The 22,520-nt window shown below is 41.2% G+C and overlaps 1 protein-coding gene across 3 annotated transcripts in view; it reads right to left on the bottom strand.

Annotated features, from left to right (window-relative positions):
• SYNE2 (spectrin repeat containing nuclear envelope protein 2) overlaps window positions 1–22,520 on the bottom strand; it is a 271,795-nt gene that overhangs the window by 32,163 nt on the left and 217,112 nt on the right. For all 3 annotated transcript variants that reach the window (XM_030855184.2, XM_030855186.2, XM_030855185.2), the window contains exons 94-98: window positions 20,327–20,521; window positions 17,795–17,920; window positions 12,155–12,310; window positions 9,858–10,016; window positions 8,984–9,150 (exon numbers count right to left, since the gene is read on the bottom strand). In XM_030855184.2, coding sequence (XP_030711044.2) covers window positions 8,984–9,150; window positions 9,858–10,016; window positions 12,155–12,310; window positions 17,795–17,920; window positions 20,327–20,521 — 803 coding nt within the window. The remainder of the gene's footprint in view (window positions 1–8,983; window positions 9,151–9,857; window positions 10,017–12,154; window positions 12,311–17,794; window positions 17,921–20,326; window positions 20,522–22,520) is intronic.

The raw sequence follows: 22,520 nt of genomic DNA, 5'->3' as shown, positions 1-22,520 counted from the left end.
TTCACAAACTTTAATTCTAAAATGGAACGTCTACAGAACATGCCGACGTCTTTATGTGCCAGGCCTACTGTGCTTTATATATAAGTTAGCAACTCATCTAATCCTTACAACGATGCTGTGAGATCAGTCTAATAACATCCCCATTTGACAGATGAGGTAACTGAGGCAATGAGATTAAATAATTTACCATAGTAACATGACCAGTCAATGGCAGAGGAAGGATTCCAACCCGGGCAGTCTGGCCGGAGCTACTGTTCTTAAACACTTTTCTTGTGGTATCCTATATAAACCTGCACATGATAATGGGCACATATGGTGGGGTGGGTACAGGATGGTTTCCAGCGCTGTCAGGGAATATGATCAGGAGTCTAGACTCACAGCTCTAGGACACACTGGCGGGTAGAAGCCGATTCAACAAGTGTGGCATTTTGGGTGCCCACTTTGCCCCTCCATGATTTCCTTTCAATAAACATTTAACCACTCACTTTGCCTTGGGTCCTGTGCAGATCCTGAGGATTTGAAGATAACTTATTCCCAGAGGTCATGATCTAATTTCGATCTAATTTAGACATTATAATATTATAGGAGGTGCTCAATAAACACCTTCTGAATTAACAAGTGACATTCACACATGCCCTCAAATTTGTCTTTTTCATAAAAGAGGTGGTCATGTTACATTTTAAAACAAGCATACGCATCGCACGCACACTTAGGGCAAAAAAAGAGGAAGGGTGGGAGGGAAAGAAAAGAAGCTACAAAACATTCATCCAGTCAGGACTTAACGTGCTTCTATGTCCCAACCTCCGACTGAAGGTGAAACATCCCCAAATGCACAGTGGCATAAATAAATGTTGTTCCTCAGATAATCATGTTACGACTTACCCTGGGAACCATCAGAGGTACTGCTGAGTCTATATCGACTGTGCAGACACTAATCTAATTACCTAATCAACACCTTTCCCAGGTCAGGAAGTACACGTCATTTGCCAACCCAGGCAACCGACCTCCTAGTTAGGCCTTGTTATTAATATTGCTCTTGGAAAATTTTAAATCTCGAGTTAATATTGGGAACAAGGAAATCCATTCAGAAACCAGACTGTTGTTACAGGGAAGCAGGCACAATTCTGCATTACATCAACCACCCAGGCAGCTTAAGTAGCTCACCATCTCTGTACTGGCCCATGCTTCATCCAGGTGTGCTTGACTAATACTAATCACACATATATTTCAACAAATCCATATTTCTGCAGAAAAAATAAGCATGATTCCCTGAGCTGAATTCCAGTTCTGAGGACTGGAAAACCAAGATATTTAGGCGCAAAGAGGAAGTTTTTCACATGTATGGACTATTGAAAGACCCGAATAAAACGAAAACATTTTTATATGATACCAAACAAAATCAGGAGTTTGACAAAGAGCATACAAATAAGAAGTTCTTTTGTGGGGCTCGCGGGTAGAAATACAGAAAATAATCAAGGTGAATAAAGTTTTTCCTTTATCTTCATCTAGCGATGGATGGGAATTTAATACTTATGAACCCTCTTCCCTCTCCAAAACAAAAATCAGGCCAGGTTAATATCACTTCATGATTCAGGCCTAAGTCTTACAGTGTGTGAGGGAGGCTTTAAATATCAAATTCATGTATATGGAAGAGTTTACATTTCATTCCTATTCTCTCCATGCTAAAGGGTCTACAGTTAAATTATTAAGGCCCTGGACCAGCGTAAGTTAAAAAAATTCCCAGGCCCATGTGGACAGCATAACTTAAAAAGGAAAACTGAGATGGTTGAGTATCTGCATTTGTATTGAAACAAACAGATACTCAGACCTGTGGGCAGCTGTCAGTTGCTAAAAACACTGTGCAAATTCTGCACAATTGCATCTTTGTAAATGACTAAACATCTTTGTAGTAAGATAATCAATTACTCCACGATCTTGAAGCCCTGATTTGAGGGCACGGACATTACAATACATTTGAGCTAATCGCCTCTTTGAAGCATTTATGTCGCCAGAGGACTTTCATTTTCCACACAGCATAATCACTTCTCTCCCCTGCTTGTCAAAGGCTGGCTGCAGACACCACACGCATGCTGACACTGGGAAAGAACCCATCCCCCGATGGCCGAGCACACACACTCCGCAGCCACCATCTCATCGGTAATTTCTATTGTAACCAACACGAGAGCGCGAGAAAACGAGACACACAGGGACAGCAGCCGCTGCTCCCAGATGTAGGACTGATCACCAAAATAGCACTTACTGTTGATGAGAAACAAATCATTCCTTAGGTTGAGCGAAACCTCCAAGTTCCCGGCTGCACCTCCACCTCCCAGGGACAAGGCGGCCCCTCCCCCGCCCGGCGGCCTCTCCATTCACTGGTTCAGCATCTTGCACAGGCCGCCCTCCCGCAGGCTCCCGCGGGCACGGCTCGCTCGCCGCTACGGAGCAGTGAGGGTAGGCAGGGAAGAGACCTGCTTCTCCGCTAACTGCAATTTTTAATCTCAGTTTTCTTCCTTCCAATAAACAAATATCTCTAGCCCTTGCCTCTCTTACACACACACAGTCTTTGTTCTGACGCTGCAGGATTGCAAGGCTGGGGGAAGAAAATCCCAGTGTTATCTTAGCTATGGGTTATTTATGAAGTGCTATAAACGCAGGGAAGAAACACTTAAGATTTGGGGCACAGAAACGAGGATTTCTGTTCTCATCAAATTAAATGTCTCTGTTTCAGGTTTAAAAGCAATGGTGAAATCTGAAGCCCCGAGTCCAACAGGAATGGCTTCCTCCTAAAGAAGAAATTTCCCCAGGAGGTTTTCTGCCCTGCCTTTTCAGTCCTGTGCATCCTGGCTTGGGAGGGGCAGAGAGTTTATTTAGTCCATTTCTTTGCTTTTTTGCAATAATAATAGTAATAATAATAATAATAATTCTATCTTGTAGTACAGATGGAGTTCAACACTTTGCAGAGGAAGAAATTTTGCAGTTTTTCTTGCTAGTCCCTCCTAGGTTTTACCATAATTTGAGTACCTGAAAATTCCTCTACCTCCCTACCCGTCCTTCTCTACACGACCCTGAGGGGCTCTGCTTAGGGAAGCACCCTTGGTTTGTGTCCAAGCCCCTTTCAGGCTCAGTCTCAGCCTTATTTGGAGACTCAATGATATCAATAATTTCTCATGGGCCCCCAAAGCCCAACATTTAGCCATTATTACATCCCCACCTTGAAACACACTAAGCACATTTTAGACCAGTGAAATTAGGTATAAAGATTTGGAAATAGTTCTCCCCAAAGGCAGCATCTAACTTCTGTCCACACGCTTGGCTGTCCCTGGTGCTCCTCCAAGGCTCAGTACGCTGGACCTGCCTGATGCTGGACACCAGGCTCCTGACTGCTCATTGACCCTGTGAGGGCTGCTGTCTCCTTGGAGAAGCTCCCCGACCCTCAGGAAGGCATTTCTGCAGGGCCCGGGAGCAAGAGCCACCTGCTCCAGAGGTGGAACGATGGGACTTGTGATGGGAAGGAAAAAGGAAAGTGGGGAGGCCCACCTCACATCTGGCTCTCCCTGTGCGACCAATCTCTAAGTGCTTCTAGTCCCACTGGATCAGGCAACCTGCTAAGACCAGAGCAAGTCAACTTTATGACTAGCGGCATTGTTTGGTCTATCCAAAGTAACCTTGAGAAAATACAGATAAAAGGAAAGCAATGAAAAACGTATCAGCTTAAAAAGGCACACATCTCTCTGCCCATTCTTCAAGGGATGGAAAAACAATCTTAACACACAGTTGCCATGGTAATAACTGCTGAGCTTAAATGACAACATTTTAATTGCTACTATTATAAAGCAGGTGGGCTTTTCACATTGGTAGATAAAATGTGAAACTTATGCTTAGTTAAAAAGTTTTTTCACGGACTTGATCTTTCTGATAGCAAGAGAGCTATCTAGTCTAAACAGGAAGGGACCATAAGGTAGTACATCTGAGTGTGTCCCTCCTTCATAACACTGGCTTAAGGATGCCAAGTCTATTAAATGATGCTACCACCAAAGAGAAATTAGGAGAAAGGTAACAACATTCATGACATTTTTTAAGAAGAAAAAAAAGAGTTCCCGTGTTCCTTTTTCCATAATGAACATTTAGTAAATGCAGATAAAAAGAAAATTAAAATCACCGATGATGCCAACACCAACAGATATGTCTTTCCATTCAGTTGTCTCATCTCTTTTAGGCACTGAAAGCTTTGACCAGATCATCCTCACAAGCTGCTAGAAACAGTCTTTAAAAAGAGCCCCCCAACCCCATGTCTCTGAAGAGGCTCCACCAAGTTGAACAACCAGACAGTCACTCACTGAGGACACAGGATCCCTGCTTCACCGGGCAAGGTGAAGGCTTTGATTAATGAAATGCGGAGGGGGTTCTGGGAAACAAAAGGAGATGAATCTTTAAGGAGTTCAACTCCTGGGATTTTGAAATCAAAGGTACGTATAAGTGAGGTTATGTGTCGAGCTGAGGCTTTCTTTGGCATCAGTCCTGTTGATGGCCGGGGACCCTCTTTTCAGAGCTTTAGTCTGTGCTGGCTGAAGCAGGTCAACTTTGCATCCTTTGGTCCATCACCCGACATCCTGTGCCTAAACTGTTCTTATTAATAGGTAACCTAGCTGCCTCCAAAACACGGATCACACATATCGGTCGTTCTGAAAAACGACTTCTGTACTTTAGTCATCTCTCCTGCATTCAGGTTTTGCTGCGTCACTTTTCAAAGATATTATCTAAGAAAACATGGGCAAGAGGAGGAGGCAACAGTTACAATTAAAAAAAAAGTTAACTCTCCCAAAAAAGAGGGGATATATGTATATGTACGGCTGATTCATTTTGCTGTACAGGAGAAACTAATACAACATTGTAAAGCAACTATACTCCCAATAAAAATTAATTAAAAAATAAAGTTAATATAGGAAACGGCCTTTAAAAAAAGTTAACTCTTCATTTAATCTGTCAATAAACATAGGATATAATTAATATTTGTCATCAAATCAGATTGGGTTCTATAATAATCACACCATTCACCAAAAAATATGTAGTGCTTCAAATGGCCTTTCTGTGGAAGAAATTAATAGCATGTTTTATAAGAGTTCAGATGTCACAAATGCAAGAAGCTGCCCAAGGGCCCATGAGGAATGCTAAAAGCTCCTGGGGCAATTCTGATGGAGAGCCAGTTCTCTGCATTTTAGTGCCCACATCAGGGCCTCATGTGACCTTATGTGAGGAAATTAGCATTAAGACTGACTTAGGCACCCCAGTCCCCTTGACCGTCTGGTTATTTCAGGAGATGTGTCCTTTAGATTCTTTAAGGATTTTTACAGAAGCTGAAAAATACTTTATAAGCAGAGGAAAAACAGTGGTTTGGGTCTAAGCACCCTCCCTCTCCTCCCCTATCACACAGCCATACTGCACTGCACCGGAGGCTGGCATGCGTGTGTATGGACAGACCCATCGTTGTCCTGGTACTTTTTCATCCAGAATCTTGTCCATAGTTTATCAACAAGGAGACAGGCTTACAGAGGTTGCAAGACTTGGGTTACCGTACGTGGCAAGTCCACTGTGTCACCTCATACTGCTGCTTGCCCTAGCACTATTGGCAACACCTGGGCACTTGTTAGAAATGCACATTCTTGGCCCAACCCAGTCCTACGGAATCAGAAGCTCTGGAGATGGGGTCCAGCCATCCATGTTCTCAGGAGCCCTCCAGGGATTCTGATGAATGTTTAAGTTTGAGAACCACTGTTCTAGAGTAGACAGTAAAGTCTGTATTGAGTACTAGATTTTAGAAAAATTCTGCTAAACCACATTTTCCCAAAAAATTAATTAATTAATTTTTGGCTGCGTTGGGTCTTTCTTGCTGTGCGTGGGCTTTCTCTAGTTGCGGCGAGCAGGGGCTACTCTTCGCTGTGGTGCACGGGCTTCTCATTGCAGTGGTTTCTCTTGTTGTGGAGCACGGGCTCTAGGTGCGCGGGCTTCACTGGTTGCAGCACATGGGCTCAGTAGTTGTGGCTCGCATGCTCTAGAGCGCAGGCTCAGCAGTTGTGGCTCGCAGGCATCTGTAGTTGTGGCTCGCGGGCTCTAGAGCGCAGGCTCAGTAGTTGTGGTGCACGGGCTTAGTTGCTCCGCGGCATGTGGGATCTTCCCGGACCAGGGCTCGAACCTGTGTCCCCTGCATTAGCAGGCGGATTCTTAACCACTGCGCCACCAGGGAAGACCTAAACCACCTTTAAAAGTCTCAAAGGAGCCAAGTGCTCTTCTGATGCATGGAGCAGGGGGACAGAATTACCTTGGCTCCGTGCCACCATGTGCAGAATTGCTTCTGCCCTTGGCTCAGTTATTTACCCTCTCTGAGCTGCGGCGTCCTTCTCTGTAAAATGGAGAAGACTGACCTTGCAGGGTTGCTGCAAGGATGAAATGAAATAATATATATGAGCCTGGCCCTTAAAAAAATAAACACTGGTTCTTCCCCTATCCACCAAATAACGGAGCCTACTACCTGAAATGATCAGTAAATTTAATGTGCATTTAAGTAACCTTGTCCTCCATGTCTTATCAATTCTTTTGAAATTTACCTCTATTTTGCTGAGGATGAACCCAAAACAACAGGTCTTTTTTCATTTTTTTTTTCCAGTGAATTAAATCTGATTTATTGAGGTCTTGAACTTCTGAACACCATCCCCAACTTTTTGTTTGTTTGTTTGTTTTTGCGGTACGCGGGCCTCTCACTGTTGTGGCCTCTCCCGTTGTGGAGCACAGGCTCGGGATGCGCAGGCTCAGCGGCCATGGCTCACGGGCCCAGCTGCTCCGCGGCATGTGGGATCTTCCCGGACCGGGGCACGAACCCGTGTCCCCTGCATCGGCAGGCGGACTCTCAACCACTGCGCCACCAGGGAAGCCCATGTCCTCATACTCTTGATTAGTGCCAGGTGCCCAAGAAGACTTTGGAGATAAAGACAATGACGACAAAGACATACCAGACACAATTTACCCAACAGAAATGAGGACAATCTTATGTCCTGGAACATTCATTCATTCCAACAAATATCTGAAGCACTGGTCTAAGCACTGGAAATAAGATAGTCAAAGACATTGTTCTCATGGAAGAAAGACCTCTCATGACTAGATCTAAGCGAGGGAATCCTCTTCCACTCAAAAAACATGTTACTTAGTCTTAAAGTCTTCTTAGGGAGAGACAATGATAATAACCCCTCAATAAATACTGGCTCCCACATGCTGGTCCCAGGCCAAATGCGAGACATGTGTCATTCATCCCCACAGCGGCCTCTGATGTAATCAGTGCTGTGAGACACATTTTGCAGATTTAGAAACTGAGGCTTAGAGAGGTTAAATCACTACACGTTTCCATGGTAAGTGGAAGTCAGGTAAAGTCAGGACTGGCTCAAAATCTGTGCTCTTAATCCTTGCTTGGGTTACCATCATGGATTTCCATAGATTTTTTTTTCCCCCAACTGGCAGTAGACAGAAGTTGAACTCAGCCCAGCTTGTGCTGCCAGCCAAATCACCCTAATATTTATCTTCGACAGACCCTCCCTTCTAAAAAAACTGTGAAAGACTCAAACTTTATTTAGGAGGACAAGTCTTCAGTTGAGATTTAAGCTCTTCTAAGACTTAGCCTCAACCTACCTTTCTAAAAGCTTCATCTCCTGCACTTGAGCCAGTGGAGCTTATCATTTCCTGGACAGTTTCTACTCTGCACTACCCTGTACCTCTTTGCTCACAGAATATGTTTCTCCCCCTTCTGCCACCAGTAGCGCTGGAATCCCAACCCCTCATTCAGGACCATCTGGGGACACTACTCTTCTATCAGGCCCCTCCCAATCCCCACCCCCACTCCAGGAAGATGAGGTTTGAGCTCTCAGACCACTTGGCTTTACACCTGCCCACATGTCTGCTTCCATTAATGTAACTGACTCATCTTACTTCCTGGTCTGTAATTCTCATAGCACTTAGCCTGGTGCATCTGCTGATGGAACTAGGTTCATTCATGGTTTACAGTAAAAAATGAGGCAAAGGAAATGCCAAATTATTAAGAGTATTTTATTTTCAGTACTCCCTGAGTCTTCGTTTACCTTGCAGGATTCGCCTGTATAGTCCACGTTATATATGTGTTCAAAATTTCCAAGCACTCTGTTATGTAAAAGACTCGCTCGGCCAGTGGAAACAAAGCCGCATGAACGGCCCCAAAGCTAAGTGACTGCTCTCTGTGTGCCAGGTTACAACTGAAAAATACTTTGGTCAGGGTCCGTCTTTGGACAGAGAATTTGAAGATGGAAGACATTTAAAAGTCTGAGTGGCACTGTCATCGTTATTTTGTGAGGGGAGATAAAATGATCAGCCTTGTTTCTGACAAGCACTGGATAGCCTTGATTTATAGTCACAGCTGTGCCTCCTTAGTCCACACCTTAGGACCAGATGCCCGCTGGGGACCTGGCACACCCGGCAAACCTGCAGAGAAGCCTTGCCTTGCCTGAGTGTGCCCAGTCCCCGTGGTGGTGGTGATGGGGGCGTGGGGGGCAGTCGGGGACCTCCAGAAGCAGCACCTAGAAATCAGGCCTATGCCCTGACCTACCTGCACCTGTCACACACAGGCAGGAGCAGGCAGGCATGATTTCATCTGGGGGACACGCAAGTCCTAAGGCAGTGTGAGAACTGCTAAATAATACCTCCTCAAGGAACAACTCTCATTTAAACCTAGTCTAAGTCATGTGAACATTTAAGCTAAAGAAAAAAAAATTCAAGTGAGGTATACTAAAATATAATCTTCCTATAATGTTGAAATAAGAATTTCCATTTTTACCAAGCTTTGCCTTTATCTGTAAGTTTATAAAATTTCTGGGTTACCTTAGAGGAAGATGGGGCTCAGTTTCTAGATCTGTGAAGTAACCACTGTACCTAGGGAGTAGGAATCCATTTTTAGGCCACTTCTTACCTTGATCCAATGACATCAAAAAGATGTTGCCAACGGTCATTAATTTTGTTGAGCTTGTCATCGATCTCAGCTGCTCTTGTCTTGTTGCTGGCCTTGATCAACCGGTCGCCCATTTGTTTTAACTGTAACTTGTTTTCACTAAACAAATTTATTTCTTCCATGCAGTCCTGGCATAGGGCACCAAAACACAAAGCCGGAATCACTATCGAAAATTCACTTCTTTGCCAGCTACAAACACACAGTTGTGCCTCTTGAAATTTCTTAAAAAATAAAAACACTTCTCACACCTGTTAATGCAACTCTTCGGAGAGCAGCTAAAAAGTCAAACAACGCCCGTTCAGCGCATGTGTGATATATAAGGCGGTAGTTACTTTCTTAATTCAAAAGCCCTGGTTTCCCTCACAGAGTTCTTCTAACCTAAGCTACTTCGGAGCGGAGGACTACTGAGTCTAACTAAATTAGCCTAGTATATCAGCAAGAGTTTTCCTGAGGGCTAACTGAGCGGCATTTGGGGTGACCGTGGCCAGAAGGCTCTTTCTCCCTTTCCCTGTGGGAATCAGTGACCTTTTCACAATTATGAGCCCCACTGCTGTTGGTCTTTCTCCTTTGGCCAGGGGAGCTCCTTAACAACGCAACTAGAGAAACCGTAACTCACCTGGGATATGGATTGAAGCTTAAGGGGACACGAGCCCCTTGTCTGGCCAGACTTCCTAACCAAGAGAAAGCAACCCCCCTCGGTATACAGCACCATGCCCATCTTTCCCATCTCATTGGAAACGGGCCTACGACACCATACAGCTCTGAGCCTAGGAGTGAGGAAGGCAGAGGATACCGTGGTGGTCATAACCGTCCCCATCTGGGGACTCCTGCTTACCTTCTGAAGCTTTTCAATCATTTCTTCAATACTAATATCTGCTGTCTGGAGAACTTTGTTTTCCATCTGCACCAGCCATGCACACAGCTCTTTATTCTTTTCATTGAACACAATCCATGAATTGAGTCTGTCTTCTATCTCCTGTTTGCGTACAGCCACCTGGAAATGAAAATGCATTTGGCAGCTGGGTGCAGGAAGGAAGGAAGGAAGGAGTTTCTCTTCCCTTCTCCCCATCAAAAGGACTATGAATTTCATTCATTTTAATCAGAGGTCCTATAGACTTAAATTATTATGTTTTTGCCTTTTAAAGACCTAGGGTTTAATTTCAACAGAAGTTCCTTACACCTTTGATAAATGCCATAAAAAGCAACAACAATGACAGTAACAACAGAAGACTGTACCTTTAGTGTAAATGACCAAAAGGTTTCAGTATTATCCGATATATATCTATTATTACCGAGGTATATTAAAAGTTAGAAACATGGAGGTTAGATGAGTGCGTTTTAGGCATCACCCAAATTTCTTCTGTTCCTTATTCTTTCAGTATGCATTTATTTACTGCTTGCTACATGCTAACTTATAACTTTATGACCCCAATCCTTTCCTTTTTAAAAATGATCAAGTCCTTATTCTTACTTAAGGCCAACGTCCTGCCTATTTAATTTAAAAACTACCATCTTGATCACAAATCTAACATTTGTAATGCAAATGGATCATGAAAATTAAAGTCATTTAAATGTCTTACTGGTAATTTCAAAAACAAAATAAAATAAAAAAACAATACGCATCACTCATTTAATCCACCTTCCCAATATGCACTATGGCTTTGGAGGGAAACCATGGAAATGGAATCAAATGCTGGTCTGCAGTGAGCAGGCTGATCCCCAAACACCCAATGCTCTGTTACGCATAAGCTAACGTCAGCAAAGGCGCTTCCTCCTTACAGGGTTCAACTTTATTACTTAAATAAATATAAATTCAAAGAATGCAAATCAGCCTCTCCAAATGTACAAAGGTATTCCCAGGTCTTAGAAATCTTTAGAATTTTAGAGATAAAAGGGGTAGCTAAGAGTTGTTTCGGTTAACTTTTAATATCCCACTTTATAAATGGGGAAACCAAGGTTGAACTCCTGGAGATTTTTTTGCTATGTACAAAAAACAAAACAAAAACAACCCTCTGCTCTTTTCAGAGTGAGGCAAAAAAATATCTAATGCTTGTACATCCACCCACCAAATGTGTTAAGAAGGCTCAAAAAACTATTCCTAAAACACCAAGTTTTGTGTTTCTGTTTTTCAGAGCATCTATTTATCTCAGCTTTTTAAAAGCCTGGCATTTTGCACAGGTCATTCTGATTGGCTTCATAATGGTAACAATTGGGAACATCTGGGTTCCAGTCTGCTTTTTCCTTAACTTTTGGAATACCTTTCACATATTCTAAATATTTTCTTTTATATAAAATTTGAATAAAAATTCTAAAAGGACGTTTAAAATTATGGGTATATGGTGAATATTAAATACTAAAACAAAGAAGGAAAACATTTTTATTTTATTAAAATGCATTCAAACCTGTGAATTTCAACTTTTAAGTACATCTCTTCTTAATTCACAAAAATGAGATCGAGGACTTTACTTTTCTTAGAATTAAATTGTTCTTAAAACAAAGATCTATTTGAACCCTTTAATTCCATCTTGATCCTGTCACCTTAACCACAATCCAGTTCTTAATAAGTAGAAGTGATCTGCTGAGATACTAAGTGTAGCAGCTGATCATTTCTTCCAGAGTTTTCAAAGCCAGCTACTTGAAATAAACACTGGATTGCATGCGAATGCAGAGTTCTCAGATATAATGACCCCAAGCCTGGCACTAAGTACATCTCCCACTGTTTGTTGGGCCCAGAACAGATACTGCAGAGATACTGCTTTTAAGGCCAGCCGAGACCTCTTTGCTGAAGTCCTGATTCTAAGACAATGACCGGTACTTGTCATCCATACAAGACAGAGGGCAGAGTGCACGCAGCTGCTCAGGACGGCATTCCTCCCCTCCCCCACCACTTAAGGTGATTTTTAAAAAAGCTCATTAAAAGTGTGCAAAGTTCCAGCATTGAGCGCTGGAGAAACAAAGGGTCAAATCTGTTAAACAATGTTGCCGCCTTCTAAAGGAGCAGCGGCCGGCCTGGGCTCCCACTGAAAAGGGCCTCCCGGTTCAATGAAATTAAGCTTCTTTCTACTTTGTCTGGCCTTTGGAGACATTTCAATAAACTTAAGAACAGCCGTGCCCTGCAGTTAACTAACTTACTCTTAAGCAGAGGTCCTCCCATTGTCTGTGCAAATGCTCTATTTGCTCTTTCAAAACCACCACGTCCTCCACAAGAATGTGCTGGGTTAGGTCGGTCTTCATAGTGTGAAGTTCTTTCAAGTTCTGAGTCCAGTTAGCCAAAGACTTCTCTAGTTCCTGCATTTAAACACAAGAAAGAAAGGGAAAGAAAGAAAGAAAGAAAAAAAACTCTTCAACTCAAGCTGCTGTTGTTTCCAAACCTGTAGGCTAATACTTTGATTGGACTCTGGGGGAGGGGAGGCCAGGAAAGGGGGCGGGACCTTCTGAATGAGAAACAGCCCAGGGCCAGCGTCTGCAGTTGTGGTTGGCCAATTCCTCACCACCTATTTTCTCAAAAGAAAGCTCTTTTCTACCTTTATTTTCACTTCCTCAGGTATTTCAGGCTTTTATATACTTAGTTCTATGTTAAACTCAAGTAGGTCTTTACCTTTATTTTGAGGAAAGTATTTTTGGAGCCTAGCAACAATCTCTCTCTCACATACACACTCACTTTTAATCCTGAAACTGTGTTACAGAACGTTGTATAAAATGTGATTTCCCATTTTTAAAACACCTTAAGAAATGCATTGTTGCTATGTGGCAATCATATAACAGCTTCTGTTCAAAGGGAATTCTTTTGGTTAACTCTCAAAAAGAATGAATGTAAGTGAAGAAAAAAAATGTTCCCTAATAATTACCAGAGATGGGTTAGCAGAAATTTTCCTCTGGCCCTGGAAACACTTATTTTTTAAAAACTTAAGTATTGGTCAAATTAAAACGTTTTTGAATCCCAGGACTTAATGAAGATAATCACTTTCACAAGAGAGAAGGTAAAATGAGACAGCCCAAACACTCAAGAGATCTCCCGATTTTTATTGTGCTTCCAATTCTTTCTATTTTGGCACATTTTAAGGGTCTCTATTCATACCTGTCTATTGAAATCTGAAAGAAGAGAGTATTTCATTTACATCTGAAATCAGTCTGATTTCTGATGAATCAGTTAACTCCGATTGCTTTTCAGAGTTCTAAACGCTACATGGGCATGATTTCCTAACTTGCCAACAAGGATTTACATTTAATAAGATGTAACTTCGGAGGATTCTTTTTAAAGGTTGCATGGAGATTCAGAAATAGCACCTTTATCTGAGGAGAAACCATCGCTTTAAATTTTTGTTTCCTACTTTTAGCTTCATGATTGTAGTAAAGAGGACGAGAGCAGATTCTGCAGTGGAACACCTTTACCAGCTTCGTAACGTAAAGGGGGGCAAGTCACACGCAGGGGCTGACCACTCACTGACTCTACAGACCAGAAGGCCGCTGAACTTCGTACAGTGTTTCCTGCTCAGAAGTGTGGGCTCAGATGCCTGCACAGAGGGAGGCGTCTATAAGTTATCCACCACTGGGTTTAAATCCATTTTGGTTTGGATACTCGGTTTCCTCCCACAGGTGAAAGGATAATTGACAGATGTAGAACTTTTGAATATGGACGTTTTATGATTCTTAATAAATAATGCCAAATTGTGTCCTCAAAGGAATGACTATATTTTTCCACATCCAGTTTGGTGTCGAGTTTTATGTATTTGGGGGGCAAGTTTAATATGTGTAATGACTCCTAGTTATTGTTTAAATTTGTTGTTCTTTAGTTACTAGCCTGAAATGCTACCCAGTCCTTCACGCTGATGCTTCCCCAATATATTTAGTTAATTCCTACCGACACTTTCAGATCTCAGACCAGGTAATTCCTCAGAGGGGTCTTCTCTGAGTCATCGGATGAGATTGGGACCCTTGTTTTGTGCTCTCACAGCCCCCTGTCCTTTTCCCCTCTAACAGTCACCATGCTTACAGTTATTCACACACATATATATATGTACGCATACAGTGGGACTCTGGTTAACGTCTGTCTCTCCAGTAGCCTAGACTATCGGCTCCACACTGGCTGGGGCCATGACAACATTGCTCACCAATGCACTGCCCACCAATGCATTGCCCACCAAGCACCTACCAAGAGGCCTGGTGTATAGTAAGTCCTCAAATATTAAAATGTATGATTGAAAGGAAAGAATTTGGCAGTATGTATCAAGCGCTTTAATATGTTCATAAATATTAAGTGAAAAAGCAAGGAATGAAACAATATATAGACTGAGGTCTACTGTGGAAGTCTATTAAGGCTGACGTTCACTTATTTCTATAAACATTTCAAAAACTGTGCTTCTGTTTTTAAATTAAAATACTCCAGATTTGCTATCAAACTAATTGCAAAAGAGAACATGTCAGTCAGATAAGTTTCCCTTTCTTAATTTAACTAGATAAATTTTCTACATTTGCAAAAGTACCTGTAAAATTCCAATTGTCCATATGACACGTGACTTAAAACTTGACTGCATAAAGTGGTGTGTTGCACAGGCTTTGGCTGGACTCCAACACAGCACAACAGCATTTAAGTCTTTGCCTGTGGACTCAATTACTATTGGGATTGTCAAGTCCCATTTCCCTACACTACCATTTGGGTAAAAAGAGGATCAAAAAATGAATGTGTATATATATAAATATTGGTCTGCATATGCATAGAGTATCTTTGGAAGAATACACAACAAATTGGTAACACGGCTTCTGTGGAGAGAAACTGATGGGAGAAAAATTTTTCGTGTGTACCTTTTGAATTTTGAACCATGTGACCATACTACTTATTCAAAAATTATTTTATGAAGAGGTATAAACCTCCTGTTATAAACTAAATAAGCCATGGGGATGTAACATACAGCAAGAGGAATATGGTCAGTAATATTGTAATAACTTTCTATGGGGACAGATGGTTACCAGACTTATTGTGGTAATCATTTCATAATGTACGCAAATGTCAAATCACTATGTAGTACACCTGAAACTAGCATAATAGTGTATACCAACTATAGTTCAGTAAACAATTATCTAAGAAAATAAAACTGTTCTAAGGACTCAATCATTTGACAAGTTTTATGAACATAGATGCCCACTATAGCGATAGCAATTTTCATAATACTGAAAGTTAGTATATAAAACATATAAAGAAATCATACACACATTTCTTTATAAACATATAAAGAAACCGTATATGTGCAGACACATATAAACATGTAAAGCAGTTTTTCCATACATCAACTTGGCTGTGATGGGAATGTAATTTCCTAAGGAAGAAAGTAAAGGTCAGACTGGTCGAATGGTTAGGTATCTCCCCAAGTGACCCAGGGATGATAAACACTGTTCTAGACAGGCTTCAGGTTACTTGGGATCTTTCTGGAATATGGTCACAGGCTGAATGAACTCAATGCTCTTGGTCTCTCTCCCCAGTTCTTTCCACTGAGAAATAGAATGCTGAGGCTATGGAAGTTGAAAAGATCCCAGTGGAAACCGAGATGTGTCCTACTTGGGAAAAATTATGCCTCCTCATGGGTTTATGGTTCACATTCTGCACAGGTTTCTGGACTTGATGAAAGGAAACTCTATGTGTCAACTCAGAGAGGGACTCCAAATCCTCTCATCTGTTACTGAAGTCTAGATCTAAAGTAGAGATGATAAAAACTTTGAAAATCAGGGACAGACAGGAACCTTCTTAACCTAATAAAGGCATCTACTAACACAACACCACCAAAAATCACACTTCATGGTGAAATGACAGAATCATTCTCTTTAAAATCAGGACTGACACATAGGGGCCAGTTATCAACACTTCTAACAACACTGCTCTGGAGGTACTGACCAGTGTAGACAGAACAGAACAAAAGTATAAGAATTACAAGGAAAAGACAAAAAAAGTCATTATGCATCAATGGTGATTGTGTTCACAGACCCCCAAAAGGATAGACAATTTATCGAAATTAACAAGAGTTTAGCAAGATGGCTGAATATAATATCAATGCACAAAAATTAGTTACATTTCTAGACATCAGTAATAAACAAAGTATAATTAGAAAAAGGCAGTATTTTCAATAGCTTCAAAAGTAACACCAAGAAATAAATCTAACAAAAGATGTACAATACTACATAAAATTATAAAGCACTAAACATGAATATAAGGAGAAATATGCCATATTCGGAAACAGGAGTACTCAATGTCAAAAAGATGTTAATTTCCTCCAAATTATTCTATAAATTCAACACAATTCCATTAAAACTCTTATCAGGACTTCTTATAGTTTGACAAACTGCTTCTAAAGCTGTGGGAGATCAAAGAACCAAGGATATCCATACTCGAGTGGGAGAATGAGGGATGGGTACCTCACACCTGAAATGAAGATCTGTTCTAATAAAACACAGTATGCAGGATAATTTGGTATAAAAGCTGAGATAAGCAGACCAATGGAATAGAGCAGAGAACCAAGAATCAAACCATGCATAATCGGAAACCTGATATTGGACACTGGACTAATCAGTAAACAGGCACCTGGATAATGGTCATCCGTATGAATGAAACAAAAATCGGTTCTTTACTTCAAAACATATGCAAAAATCAGTTCTTCACTGAATAAAGGTGTAAATGTAAAAAGCAAAATTTGAAAATTTTCAGAAGGAAACGTAGGAGTATATCTTTATGACTTATGTATAGAGTAATGGTGCTGCTTATATAAAGTTTAAAAACAAAAGTAGTACTTCTACATTCCACTGAGATCTACATACACATGTAGTAAAACGATAAAGCAATGCATAAGAATGAGAGGACACCAGATTCAGGGATGTGGATACCTCTGGGGAGGGGAAGTACATTAGAGATCATACAGGGCATTTGAAGTGTATTTGTAATGTTTTATTTTTCTGCTGGCTGATGGTTTCATGGTAGTTGTTATATTATTTGTTGTTAGAATTTTTTTGCACAGTAGAAATTTTTACAATGAAGAAAAAAGGTTCAGGAGTCAGGACACTAATTTCCAGCACAGCTTTAAGTATGAGACTACTCAATTCTTCCTAATTTTTTTCAATTTGACCCCTGAAGTCACTGAAGGAAGAAAAAAAATTTTTTTTAAACCTTATTCCATTAGGCTATTGATGTCTTTCCAACATCAAACCTGCAGAAAGGGAAGAGATGTAGGGCGTTCCTGACCTCGGAATTTAACTGGTCCACATTCCTATCAGTAAGTTTGCCTTGTCTTCTGCAAAGTCCTAACATACCCAGGAATTTTTGCTAGTGTGGTATCCATTAGGCAGAATATAGTTTGGAAGGTATTACAAAAACTGTTGTATTTGAGCAAAACCCCCAACCTATTGTCTTCTAAAAAATGAATTCTTCAGTCATACTTTATTCTCATTTCAAAGACAAGGCCATTTGGTAAGGGAACAACTTTCAATGTAATCTCAGAGGCCACATCTTAAATTACCGAGGAGAAACAGAAAGAGGACCTGAAGGAGAAAACCCCCAAAATTCTAAGAAGTTCTGCAAAATCTTCCTCATCTTCACACATGGATCTCAAAAAGCATTGATTCTAATTGCTTTAGTGACCAGGAAGGTGTATTAGAGAGAAGACAGGCAAAATATTTTCCAACTGGACACGAAGACTTAGTTTCACACAGACATCGAAAGGCAAACACACATTTCAATGTCGCAGAAAACAGCTGAGTGATTATCTTGAACACTACTTCAGATTTCAATACCTTAATCAGCTCTTTTTCTCGATGGAGCTCCTCATGAAGTTCTGGAAGAGGATCTTTACTCTGTGCCTTTAAAACTTGCAGCCTGTTTCTCAACTCCTTGATTTTCTTTTCACACTGGTCCCAGGTCTATTTGAAAACAGTATTAAAATTGGTAAGTACTTGGTTGTTTAAGAATGAAGTGTAGGAATAGGATAATTAATTTAATCCATGTAATCATTCTATTAAATGTGTTTTTGTAAATCACGCAGAAACCCGGTTCCTTGTCTTGAGCAGACTGTGGTCTAAAAGAGCATATGGGACAGCAGGATGGTTCGACGCCTCTCTGCAGCTTTACGTGTGGCTCATCTCAACCACTGCGTTGCCTTTGGCTTTGAAATATTTCTTCCTCCCCACATCTCTGACCTAGCTAACTTATTTCTATTTTAGTTTTGGAAAAGCTCACATTTAAAAGGCTACTAGAAGGATTAATTTTTAGCATTTCCAGCCTTGGGTATATGCTCTAATAGCACTGAAAAGCAAAAGCACTCAACCACTTTTCTTGTCTTCTTTTTTTTTGCGGTACACAGGCCTCTCACTGTTGTGGCCTCTCCCGTTGCGGAGCACAGGCTCCGGACGTGCAGGCTCAGCAGCCATGGCTCACGGGCCCAGCCGTTCCGCAGCATGTGGGATCCTCCCGGACCGGGGCACGAACCCACGTCCCCTGCATCGGCAGGTGGACTCTCAACCACTGCGGCACCAGGGAAGCCCTTGCCTTCTTTTTTAATGTCATCCCTCTGCTCTCTCCCTTTCCCCTTCTAGAAATAGCTTGGCTTTAGTGACGCTTTCACAGCCAAGTTTCACTCTCCATTTCTTACCACTGCTCTGACTGTCGCCTCCTGCTTGAAGTAATTTATAGTTTACAAAGCTTATCAACTTCATTATCTCACTGTAATCATAATAAGCTTAGGAGACAGACGCAAGTGTTACTATCACATTTAAAAGAGGAAAACTGAGGCTCAGAGAAAACCGACTGGTCCAAGGACACGCAGTTAGAAGTAGCTTAATCAAGAGTCGACCTAAGGCTACAGTTTCCCTGTGGATGCCTTTCTTTCATATCAGCTCTTTTCCTTAAACCTTATATTACTGAGCAAATAGTTGCCTGTTATTTTCAAGTACAGAGGGTTTAATCCATTAGGATAAATTTCTATTCCTGATATTACTAAAATTCCTCCTCCTGAAGTTACTAAAAATAGACAAACACAGACTCAAACACTACTCTATTCCTCAGTACTACTGACACAAATATTCTTGGGTTGGTCCAATTGTACGCTAACGCCTCACTTAAGGAGAGGCCACTTATCTCACAACATAAACTCTCTGGAACATAACCAAGGAGAAAGTGAAGGGAGAAACAAAACAAAACTATGAGTCCTTATCTCTTCCACCAAACCTTTATTTGCATTTACCACCTTGCTTTGCAAACACAGCAGGTGCTCAACAAATGTTTGCAAGTTAATGAATTTCACAGTGTATACGTCAAATAAAATTCAGATACTTTATTCACAGGAGAGATGTTCAGGCCCTAACTCAGCACATATTTATTTTGTATTCAGAAAAACATCTCTGACAAGCTTGGTTATCTGGTTTTGGTACCCACACAACAGATTAAAGAGTGGGCTACAAGGAGTAAGTATACTCAGAGAAATAAAAAGTAAAAATAGGGCTTCCCTGGTGGCGCAGTGGTTGAGAGTCCACCTGCCGATGCAGGGGACATGGGTTCGTGCCCCGGTCCGGGAAGATCCCACATGCCGCGGAGCGGCTGGGCCCGTAAGCCATGGCCGCTGAGCCTGCGCGTCTGGAGCCTGTGCTCCGCAACGAGAGAGGCCGCAACAGTGAGAGGCCCGTGTAACGCAAAAAAAAAAAAAAAAAAAAAAAAAAGTAAAAATAGCTTAAATTAAATAGAAAGAAAGACAAACAATAAAAGCCACATAAGAACTCAAAAAGCATAGCAGTGCAGGGGCTAGGTTCAAAGCAGCTCAGAGTCCTTGAGAACAACTTGGGATATTTTAGCATAATAAAATATTAATGATTTTCCTAATAATCACTCAAAAGAAAGCATTTTGGTTCTTAAAGGTATAATCATAAATTATTGGGAAATTCAGTTATATGGAAAAGTGTATTCTTTGAAGACAGCAGAAAGATGAAGTATCACTGTGTTTATTTTCATATACCATACCCAAAGGCAGATCATATGTGGAATGTTAGCTTTGGGTATTGAACTTCCATTGAACATGAATTAGTTTCCTGTTTCATAAAGGTAAATATAAAATAGTACCCTCAAGTATTTAGATATTAACATTGAGCTTTTCCAGTGTTATATTATTATTTTACATTAAGTAACTACCATGATTTGTGGATTAGTAGGACTCAATGTCCCTTGGAAAACCCATAATATTGTGATTTCCTAAAATTATTCCCATCTTCATACAGCAAACAAAAATTCTATGTACTGCATTTGAATATCATGAACAGAAAAGTAAATGGTGAGTTTACCTCTGCAGTGCTCTGGAACTGTTTAATCATCTCTCCTAGTTGGAATTTTGTGTCCTTCCAGTTGTCCTGAAGTTGACTGATTCTCTTCTCAATTGACTCTTTAGTTTCCAGGTGAGTTGTGTTCAGTAACTTGCCCCCAGCTTCCAAGGTTAGTGCATAGGTTGTCTGCCACCTCTGGAAATGAATTTCTTTATTCTTAAAAAAAAAAAAAAAAAAAAGTAATTTGCTTAAGCCTCTGATGTGATCAAAATGTGACTCTCTGCCTGCATTTGTGTGTACTTCCTTCAGAGCTTCTCTTAAATGTTAAACTAGATATAAATTAGACAAATCTGGTTAGAACACACACACACATACATACACACTCATTCACATCAAAGGCTAATATTTTTATTGAGTAGACAGCATACTACCAAATGATGTGTTCTTTTTTTTTTTTTTTTCCGGTACGCGGGCCTCTCACTGTTGTGGCCTCTCCCGTTGTAGAGCACAGGCTCCGGACGCGCAGGCTCAGTGGCCATGGCTCACGGGCCCAGCTGCTCCATGGCATGTGGGATCTTCCCAGACCGGGGCACGAACCCGTGCCCCCTGCATCAGCAGGCAGACTCTCAACCACTGCGCCACCAGGGAAGCCCCAAATGATGTGTTCTTAAAATAATTTCCAAGGGTTGGTAAGAGATAAGATTTTAGTATAATCATTAGAAGTATAGAGAAATTAAAAATACACTTTGGGCTTCCCTGGTGGCGCAGTGATTGAAAGTCCGCCTGCCGATGCAGGGGACACGGGTTCATGCCCCGGTCCGGGAAGATCCCACATACCGCAGAGCAACTGGGCCCGTATGCCATGGCCACTGAGTCTGCGCGTCCGGAGCCTGTTCTCTGCAACGGGAGAGGCCACAACAGTGAGAGGCCACATACCGCAAAAAAAAAAAAAAAAAAAAAAAAAATACACTTCACAGAATAAAAGCCTACAAGATAAATGAATCCAAGAGTATTAAGAAAATGACTGGAGTATTAGATCCGATATTAAGAGCAAATACCCATTACCATTATGGTATAAAGAGTCAGGCTGCTCCTAACCCACAAGGTTGGAATGTGCACAATATGCTAAACAAATTTAAAAGGAGAGAACAAATAAAAAAGATAAAAATACAAAAACAGACACTTAAGCACATAAATATACACATCAGTGTTTATACTGAAGCAATAGCTTTAAAAAAATTCCATTTGGAGATCACATAGGCTTTTCTTTAAAAGGGACTGAAACTAGGTATTTATAATACAAAAATGAAGTAAAAACTTTATATTTCCAAAAGATTTTGTTTCAGGAGAAAAAATTAAATAGCTTTTATTTCTGTTGTATATATGATTTACTTTATTTTCAAATTTCTCAAGGGAGACATAATATGGGCATTTTCCAAAATGGAAGCTGATGTAAAAAAAAATCAACAGAGCATTGATTTATAAAGATATTTCTGAGAATACTCAGGATAACCCAAATGCAAAGGAGAAACACACACAAGAAAAACTGCAATTCAAGGAACACACTGCCCCTCCACACTTGTCCTTCTAATATGCAGTACTGCTCAACACAGCCACTGTGATAGATGTCTGTTAGCCATTTCAAACTGAAGTCATCAAAAGACCTGGTTCTCGTCCAGTCTCCCCTGACTTGGTCAACAGCACATTATTCACCAAGATGCTCAACCCCAAACCTAGAGTCATCTGGATTTAGATTTTTATTTACCTGCCACATCCAAACCATAAGCAAGTCTTGTAAACCCCACCTACAAACATAGTCTTTTTATCTTCACTGTGATCACCCTTGTCTTATCCATCCTAAAAACTACCCAAGACCATTGCAATAGCCTAATGAGGGCTTCCCTGGTGGCGCAGTGGTTGGGAGTCTGCCTGCCGATGCAGGGGACACGGGTCCGCGCCCCATTCCGGGAAGATCCCACATGCCGCGGAGCGGCTGGGCCCGTGAGCCATGGCCGCTGAGCCTGTGCGTCCGGAGCCTGTGCTCTGCGACGGGAGAGGCCACAACAGTGAGAGGCCCATGTACCGAAGAAAAAAAAAAAAAAAAAAAAAAGAAATAGCCTAACGAGCTATGGCAGGCTGTATTTTTCACAAAATGGCCACACTATTACCAGCCCCACATGCTCTTCTAGAACCTTCCCTCTCCTCCCTTCTCTTG

This window comes from Globicephala melas, chromosome 2 (assembly GCF_963455315.2).
Source record: "Globicephala melas chromosome 2, mGloMel1.2, whole genome shotgun sequence".
NCBI classification, from domain to species: Eukaryota; Metazoa; Chordata; class Mammalia; order Artiodactyla; family Delphinidae; genus Globicephala; species Globicephala melas.
This window is presented reverse-complemented; position numbering and strand designations above follow the sequence as displayed.